General features: G+C 50.0%; 1 protein-coding gene across 3 annotated transcripts in view; it reads right to left on the bottom strand.

Annotated features, from left to right (window-relative positions):
- Positions 1 to 473: 473 nt before the first annotated feature.
- Positions 474 to 8,896, bottom strand: part of mymx (myomixer) — a 59,827-nt gene continuing 51,404 nt past the window's right edge. For all 3 annotated transcript variants that reach the window (XM_031798843.1, XM_031798844.1, XM_031798845.1), the window contains one exon: positions 474 to 1,341. In XM_031798843.1, coding sequence (XP_031654703.1) covers positions 968 to 1,341 — 374 coding nt within the window. In that variant the 3' untranslated portion in view covers positions 474 to 967. The remainder of the gene's footprint in view (positions 1,342 to 8,896) is intronic.

Genomic DNA, 8,896 nt, shown 5'->3' with positions numbered 1-8,896 from the left:
GCAATCTAGCTCAGTATTTTAATTGTTTTATGCAGTCATTATTGCTCATCTTTATCAAGGGTGTCAACCATTTATCAAGGGTGTCAACCATTTATCAAGGGTGTCAACCATTTATCAAGGGTGTCAACCATTTATCAAGGGTGTCAATCATTTATCAAGGGTGTCAACCATTTATCAAGGGTGTCAACCATTTATCAAGGGTGTCAACCATTTATCAAGGGTGTCAATCATTTATCAAGGGTGTCAACCATATATCAAGGGTGTCAACCATATATCAAGGGTGTCAACCATATATCAAGGGTGTCAACCATTTATCAAGGGTGTCAACCATTTATCAAGGGTGTCAACCATTTATCAAGGGTGTCAACCATTTATCAAGGGTGTCAACCATTTATCAAGGGTGTCAACCATTTATCAAGGGTGTCAACCATTTATCAAGGGTGTCAACCATTTATCAAGGGTGTCAATCATTTATCAAGGGTGTCAATCATTTATCAAGGGTGTCAATCATTTCAGGGCCCACTATTATCCAGGACACACAGCTTGTTTTACCTGTATTTTTAGGACTTAGGACTACGGATGGTTCAAACACAAATAGATTAGCTACTGTAAGTAGCAGGTGTCATTTAATGAGCACCACACATTAATACACAAAGCCTGCTTGGTTTCCAATCCTTATTGAGTAAAAATACAGAGTACAGCAGCCCTCACATAGCAAACTCAAGACGTCAGAGTTCAGACGTGCTGCTATGATGATAACTTCAGTCCGTTATAACTCAGCTGTTGGGCAAGAAAGGACTGTAAAAGTAAAAAAGGACTTCATAAATATCAAATCAAATTTTATTTGTCACATGCGCCGAATACAACAGTGAAATGCTTTCTTACAAGCCCTTAACCAACGATGATGCAGTTTTAAGAAAATACCAAAAGAAAGGTAAGAGAAATATGTGATTGATTGATAACAGCTTCAGTCTTTCTTCCCAAAGAACTTGTTGAAGACAGACTTCTTGCGTGGCGGAGGCAGACCGGTGCAGGACCTCAGAGATGGTTCCTGGTCGTGGTGGTACATTGCTTGGTGCTGGTGAAGCTGCCTTCTTGTAGTAGAGTCCTGGTGATATGAGTGGTGCTGCCATCCATCCAGGAGGGGGCGCTGTGGGTCAGTGTGACTGGTGATAGATGGACCACTACCATCACAACTGAGAGTGGGAGAAGCGGCAGACTGCTTGTCTCCTATAATCATAGTCACGGAGTAGTTTGACCCACAGTCCAGACCCACTGATCCGTAGTCCCGGCCTCTGCCTCCTGGGGGCAGCAACGCTGGTTTAATATTCTGGTACCTTGCTGAGAGAGCAGAACATGTGCATAAATACCAAACAGATTTTTTTTGTTCCATTCAAGGCCTAGCATAGTTAAAGGTGCTCAGGTCTGAGAGAGCTATTGGGCTGAGCAGTGAGTGAGGCTGAGGGGAACTGGGTGGGTAGTGATAGTGGGGTGGTCAGTGTAGTGATAGTGGGGTGGTCAGTGTGTTAAACTAGGTGGGTAGTGGTAGTGGGGTGGTCAGTGTAGTGATAGTGGGGTGGTCAGTGTAGTGATAGTTGGGTGGTCAGTGTAGTGATAGTGGGGTGGTCAGTGTGTTAAACTAGGTGGGTAGTGATAGTGGGGTGGTCAGTGTAGTGATAGTGGGGTGGTCAGTGTAGTGATAGTGGGGTGGTCAGTGTAGTGATAGTGGAGTGGTCAGTGTAGTGATAGTGGGGTGGTCAGTGTAGTGTAGTGATAGTGGGGTGGTCAGTGTAGTGGTAGTGGGGTGGTTAGTGTAGTGATAGTGGGGTGGTCAGTGTAGTGATAGTGGAGTGGTCAGTGTAGTGATAGTGGGGTGGTCAGTGTGTTAAACTAGGTGGGTAGTGATAGTGGAGTGGTCAGTGTAGTGATAGTGGGGTGGTCAGTGTAGTGATAGTGGGATGTTCAGTGTAGTGATAGTGGGGTGGTCAGTGTAGTGATAGTGGGGTGGTCAGTGTAGTGATAGTGGGGTGGTCAGTGTAGTGATCGTGGGGTGGTCAGTGTAGTGATAGTGGAGCGGTCAGTGTAGTGATAGTGGGGTGGTCAGTGTAGTGATAGTGGGGTGGTCAGTGTGTTAAACTGGGTGGGTAGTGATAGTAGGGTGGTCAGTGTAGTGATAGTGGGGTGGTCAGTGTAGTGATAGTGGGGTGGTCAGTGTAGTGATAGTGGGGTGGTCAGTGTAGTGATAGTGGGGTGGTCAGTGTAGTGATAGTGGAGTGGTCAGTGTAGTGATAGTGGGGTGGTCAGTGTAGTGGTAGTGGGGTGGTTAGTGTAGTGATAGTGGGGTGGTCAGTGTAGTGATAGTGTAGTGGTAGTGGGGTGGTCAGTGTGTTAAACTAGGTGGGTAGTGATAGAGTTAATCTGGGTGGGTAGTGATAGTGGGGTGGTCAGTGTAGTGATAGTGGGGTGGTCAGTGTAGTGGTAGTGGGGTGGTCAGTGTGTTAAACTAGGTGGGTAGTGATAGAGTTAATCTGGGTGGGTAGTGATAGTGGGGTGGTCAGTGTAGTGGTAGTGGGGTGGTCAGTGTAGTGATAGTGGGGTGGTCAGTGTGTTAAACTGGGTGGGTAGTGATAGTGGGGTGGTCAGTGTAGTGGTAGTGGGGTGGTCAGTGTGTTAAACTGGGTGGGTAGTGATAGTGGGGTGGTCAGTGTAGTGATAGTGGGGTGGTCAGTGTAGTGATAGTGGGGTGGTCAGTGTGTTAAACTAGGTGAGTAGTGATAGTGGGGTGGTCAGTGTAGTGATAGTGGGGTGGTCAGTGTAGTGGTAGTGGGGTGGTCAGTGTGTTAAACTAGGTGGGTAGTGATAGTGGGGTGGTCAGTGTAGTGGTAGTGGGGTGGTCAGTGTAGTGATAGTGGGGTGGTCAGTGTGTTAAACTAGGTGGGTAGTGATAGTGGGGTGGTCAGTGTGTTAAACTAGGTGGGTAGTGATAGTGGGGTAGTCAGTGTGGTGATAGTGGAGTGGTAGTGGGGTGGTCAGTGTGTTAAACTAGGTGGGTAGTGATAGTGGGGTGGTCAGTGTAGTGATAGTGGAGTGGTCAGTGTAGTGATAGTGGGGTGGTCAGTGTAGTGATAGTGGGGTGGTCAGTGTGTTAAACTAGGTGGGTAGTGATAGTGGGGTGGTCAGTGTAGTGATAGTGGGGTGGTCAGTGTAGTGATAGCGGGGTGGTCAGTGTAGTGATAGTGGGGTGGTCAGTGTAGTGATAGCGGGGTGGTCAGTGTAGTGATAGAGGAGTGGTCAGTGTAGTGGTAGTGGGGTGGTCAGTGTAGTGATAGTGGGGTGGTCTGTGTAGTGATAGTGGGGTGGTCAGTGTAGTGATAGTGGGTGGTCAGTGTAGTGATAGTGGGGCTGTCAGTGTAGTGATAGTGGGGTGGTCAGTGTGTTAAACTAGGTGAGTAGTGATAGTGGGGGTGGTCAGTGTAGTGATAGTGGGGTGGTCAGTGTAGTGATAGTGGGGTGGTCTGTGTAGTGATAGTGGGGTGGTCAGTGTAGTGATAGTGGGGTGGTCAGTGTAGTGATAGTGGGGTGGTCAGTGTAGTGATAGTGGGGTGGTCAGTGTAGTGATTGTGGGGTGGTCAGTGTAGTGATAGTGGAGCGGTCAGTGTAGTGATAGTGGGGTGGTCAGTGTAGTGATAGTGGGGTGGTCAGTGTGTTAAACTGGGTGGGTAGTGATAGTAGGGTGGTCAGTGTAGTGATAGTGGGGTGGTCAGTGTAGTGATAGTGGGGTGGTCAGTGTAGTGATAGTGGGGTGGTCAGTGTAGTGATAGTGGGGTGGTCAGTGTAGTGATAGTGGAGTGGTCAGTGTAGTGATAGTGGGGTGGTCAGTGTAGTGATAGTGGGGTGGTCAGTGTAGTGGTAGTGGGGTGGTTAGTGTAGTGATAGTGGGGTGGTCAGTGTAGTGATAGTGTAGTGGTAGTGGGGTGGTCAGTGTGTTAAACTAGGTGGGTAGTGATAGAGTTAATCTGGGTGGGTAGTGATAGTGGGGTGGTCAGTGTAGTGATAGTGGGGTGGTCAGTGTAGTGGTAGTGGGGTGGTCAGTGTGTTAAACTAGGTGGGTAGTGATAGAGTTAATCTGGGTGGGTAGTGATAGTGGGGTGGTCAGTGTAGTGGTAGTGGGGTGGTCAGTGTAGTGATAGTGGGGTGGTCAGTGTGTTAAACTGGGTGGGTAGTGATAGTGGGGTGGTCAGTGTAGTGGTAGTGGGGTGGTCAGTGTGTTAAACTGGGTGGGTAGTGATAGTGGGGTGGTCAGTGTAGTGATAGTGGGGTGGTCAGTGTAGTGATAGTGGGGGTGGTCAGTGTGTTAAACTAGGTGAGTAGTGATAGTGGGGTGGTCAGTGTAGTGATAGTGGGGTGGTCAGTGTAGTGGTAGTGGGGTGGTCAGTGTGTTAAACTAGGTGGGTAGTGATAGTGGGGTGGTCAGTGTAGTGGTAGTGGGGTGGTCAGTGTAGTGATAGTGGGGTGGTCAGTGTGTTAAACTAGGTGGGTAGTGATAGTGGGGTGGTCAGTGTGTTAAACTAGGTGGGTAGTGATAGTGGGGTAGTCAGTGTGGTGATAGTGGAGTGGTAGTGGGGTGGTCAGTGTGTTAAACTAGGTGGGTAGTGATAGTGGGGTGGTCAGTGTAGTGATAGTGGAGTGGTCAGTGTAGTGATAGTGGGGTGGTCAGTGTAGTGATAGTGGGGTGGTCAGTGTGTTAAACTAGGTGGGTAGTGATAGTGGGGTGGTCAGTGTAGTGATAGTGGGGTGGTCAGTGTAGTGATAGTGGGGTGGTCAGTGTAGTGATAGTGGGTGGTCAGTGTAGTGATAGTGGGGCTGTCAGTGTAGTGATAGTGGGGTGGTCAGTGTGTTAAACTAGGTGAGTAGTGATAGTGGGGTGGTCAGTGTAGTGATAGTGGGGTGGTCAGTGTAGTGATAGTGGGGGTGGTCTGTGTAGTGATAGTGGGGTGGTCAGTGTAGTGATAGTGGGGTGGTCAGTGTAGTGATAGTGGGGCTGTCAGTGTAGTGATAGTGGGGTGGTCAATGTGTTAAACTAGGTGAGTGGTGATAGTGGGGTGGTCAGTGTAGTGATAGTGGGGTGGTCAGTGTAGTGATAGTGGGGTGGTCAGTGTAGTGATAGTGGGGTGGTCAGTGTAGTGATAGTGGGGTGGTCAGTGTAGTGATAGCGGGGTGGTCAGTGTAGTGATAGCGGGGTGGTCAGTGTAGTGATAGTGGGGTGGTCAGTGTAGTGATAGTGGGGTCGTCAGTGTAGTGATAGCGGGGTGGTCAGTGTAGTGATAGTGGGGTGGTCAGTGTAGTGATAGTGGGGTGGTCAGTGTGTTAAACTAGGTGGGTAGTGATAGTGGGGTGGGTCAGTGTGTTAAACTAGGTGGGTAGTGATAGTGGGGTGGTCAGTGTAGTGATGGTGGGGTGGTCAGTGTGTTAAACTAGGTGAGTAGTGATAGTGGGGTGGTCAGTGTAGTGATAGTGGGGTGGTCAGTGTAGTGATAGTGGGGTGGTCAGTGTAGTGATAGTGGGGTGGTCAGTGTAGTGGTAGTGGGGTGGTCAGTGTAGTGATAGTGGGGTGGTCAGTGTAGTGATAGTGGGGTGGTCAGTGTAGTGATAGTGGGGTGGTCAGTGTGTTAAACTGGTGGGTAGTGATAGTGGGGTGGTCAGTGTAGTGATAGTGGGGTGGTCAGTGTAGTGATAGTGGGGTGGTCAGTGTAGTGGTAGTGGGGTGGTCAGTGTAGTGATAGTGGGGTGGTCAGAGTAGTGATAGTGGGGTGGTCAGTGTAGTGATAGTGGGGTGGTCAGTGTAGTGATAGTGGGGTGGTCAGTGTAGTGATAGCGGGGTGGTCAGTGTAGTGATAGTGGGGTGGTCAGTGTAGTGATAGTGGGGCTGTCAGTGTAGTGATAGTGGGGTGGTCAATGTGTTAAACTAGGTGGGTAGTGATAGTGGGGTGGTCAGTGTGTTAAACTGGGTGGGTAGTGATAGTGGGGTGGTCAGTGTAGTGATAGTGGGGTGGTCAGTGTAGTGATTGTGGGATGGTCAGTGTAGTGATAGTGGGGTGGTCAGTGTGTTAAACTAGGTGGGTAGTGATAGTGGGGTGGTCAGGTATTAGGTGGCAGGTATTAGTGAGGTGAGGGGAACTAGGTGGGTAGTGATAGTGGGGTGGTCAGGTATTAGGTGGCAGGTATTAGTGAGTTGAGGGGAACTAGGTGGGTAGTGATAGTGGGGTGGTCAGGTATTAGTGAGTTGAGGGGAACTAGGTGGGTAGTGATAGTGGGGTGGTCAGTGTAGTGATAGTGGAGTGGTCAGTGTAGTGATAGTGGGGTGGTCAGTGTAGTGGTAGTGGGGTGGTCAGTGTGTTAAACCAGGTGGGTAGTGATAGTGGGGTGGTCAGTGTAGTGGTAGTGGGGTGGTCAGTGTAGTGGTAGTGGGGTGGTCAGTGTAGTGATAGTGGGGTGGTCAGTGTAGTGATAGTGGGGTGGTCTGTGTAGTGATAGTGGGGTGGTCAGTGTAGTGATAGTGGGTGGTCAGTGTAGTGATAGTGGGGCTGTCAGTGTAGTGATAGTGGGGTGGTCAGTGTGTTAAACTAGGTGAGTAGTGATAGTGGGGTGGGTCAGTGTAGTGATAGTGGGGTGGTCAGTGTAGTGATAGTGGGGTGGTCTGTGTAGTGATAGTGGGGTGGTCAGTGTAGTGATAGTGGGGTGGTCAGTGTAGTGATAGTGGGGTGGTCAGTGTAGTGATAGTGGGGCTGTCAGTGTAGTGATAGTGGGGTGGTCAATGTGTTAAACTAGGTGAGTGGTGATAGTGGGGTGGTCAGTGTAGTGATAGTGGGGTGGTCAGTGTAGTGATAGTGGGGTGGTCAGTGTAGTGATAGTGGGGTGGTCAGTGTAGTGATAGTGGGGTGGTCAGTGTAGTGATAGTGGGGTGGTCAGTGTAGTGATAGCGGGGTGGTCAGTGTAGTGATAGCGGGGTGGTCAGTGTAGTGATAGTGGGGTGGTCAGTGTAGTGATAGTGGGGTCGTCAGTGTAGTGATAGCGGGGTGGTCAGTGTAGTGATAGTGGGGTGGTCAGTGTAGTGATAGTGGGGTGGTCAGTGTGTTAAACTAGGTGGGTAGTGATAGTGGGGTGGTCAGTGTGTTAAACTAGGTGGGTAGTGATAGTGGGGTGGTCAGTGTAGTGATGGTGGGGTGGTCAGTGTGTTAAACTAGGTGAGTAGTGATAGTGGGGTGGTCAGTGTAGTGATAGTGGGGTGGTCAGTGTAGTGATAGTGGGGTGGTCAGTGTAGTGATAGTGGGGTGGTCAGTGTAGTGGTAGTGGGGTGGTCAGTGTAGTGATAGTGGGGTGGTCAGTGTAGTGATAGTGGGGTGGTCAGTGTAGTGATAGTGGGGTGGTCAGTGTGTTAAACTGGGTGGGTAGTGATAGTGGGGTGGTCAGTGTAGTGATAGTGGGGTGGTCAGTGTAGTGATAGTGGGGTGGTCAGTGTGGTGGTAGTGGGGTGGTCAGTGTAGTGATAGTGGGGTGGTCAGAGTAGTGATAGTGGGGTGGTCAGTGTAGTGATAGTGGGGTGGTCAGTGTAGTGATAGTGGGGTGGTCAGTGTAGTGATAGCGGGGGTGGTCAGTGTAGTGATAGTGGGGTGGTCAGTGTAGTGATAGTGGGGCTGTCAGTGTAGTGATAGTGGGGTGGTCAATGTGTTAAACTAGGTGGGTAGTGATAGTGGGGTGGTCAGTGTGTTAAACTGGGTGGGTAGTGATAGTGGGGTGGTCAGTGTAGTGATAGTGGGGTGGTCAGTGTAGTGATTGTGGGATGGTCAGTGTAGTGATAGTGGGGTGGTCAGTGTGTTAAACTAGGTGGGTAGTGATAGTGGGGTGGTCAGGTATTAGGTGGCAGGTATTAGTGAGGTGAGGGGAACTAGGTGGGTAGTGATAGTGGGGGTGGTCAGGTATTAGGTGGCAGGTATTAGTGAGTTGAGGGGAACTAGGTGGGTAGTGATAGTGGGGTGGTCAGGTATTAGTGAGTTGAGGGGAACTAGGTGGGTAGTGATAGTGGGGTGGTCAGTGTAGTGATAGTGGAGTGGTCAGTGTAGTGATAGTGGGGTGGTCAGTGTAGTGGTAGTGGGGTGGTCAGTGTGTTAAACCAGGTGGGTAGTGATAGTGGGGTGGTCAGTGTAGTGGTAGTGGGGTGGTCAGTGTAGTGGTAGTGGGGTGGTCAGTGTAGTGATAGTGGGGTGGTCAGTGTAGTGATAGCGGGGTGGTCAGTGTAGTGATAGTGGGGTGGTCAGTGTGTTAAACTAGGTGGGTAGTGATAGTGGGGTGGTCAGTGTAGTGATACTGGGGTGGTCAGTGTGTTAAACTAGGTGAGTAGTGATAGTGGGGTGGTCAGTGTAGTGATAGTGGGGTGGTCAGTGTAGTGATAGTGGAGTGGTCAGTGTAGTGGTAGTGGGGTGGTCAGTGTAGTGATAGTGGGGTTGGTCAGTGTAGTGATAGCGGGGTGGTCAGTGTAGTGATAGTGGGGTGGTCAGTGTAGTGATAGTGGGGTGGTCAGTGTAGTGATAGTGGGGTGGTCTGTGTAGTGATAGTGGGGTGGTCAGTGTAGTGATAGTGGGTGGTCAGTGTAGTGATAGTGGGGTGGTCAGTGTAGTGATAGTGGGGTGGTCAGTGTAGTGATAGTGGGGTGGTCAGTGTGTTAAACTGGGTGGGTAGTCATAGTGGGGTGGTCAGTGTAGTGATAGTGGGGTGGTCAGTGTAGTGATAGTGGGGTGGTCAGTGTAGTGGTAGTGGGGTGGTCAGTGTAGTGATAGTGGGGTGGTCAGTGTAGTGATAGTGGGGGTGGTCAGTGTAGTGATATTGGGGTGGTCAGTGT

Source organism: Oncorhynchus kisutch, linkage group LG20 (assembly GCF_002021735.2).
Source record: "Oncorhynchus kisutch isolate 150728-3 linkage group LG20, Okis_V2, whole genome shotgun sequence".
Lineage (NCBI taxonomy): Eukaryota > Metazoa > Chordata > Actinopteri > Salmoniformes > Salmonidae > Oncorhynchus > Oncorhynchus kisutch.
Note: the sequence above shows the minus strand (reverse complement) of the source record. Positions and strands in the feature narration are given on the sequence as shown.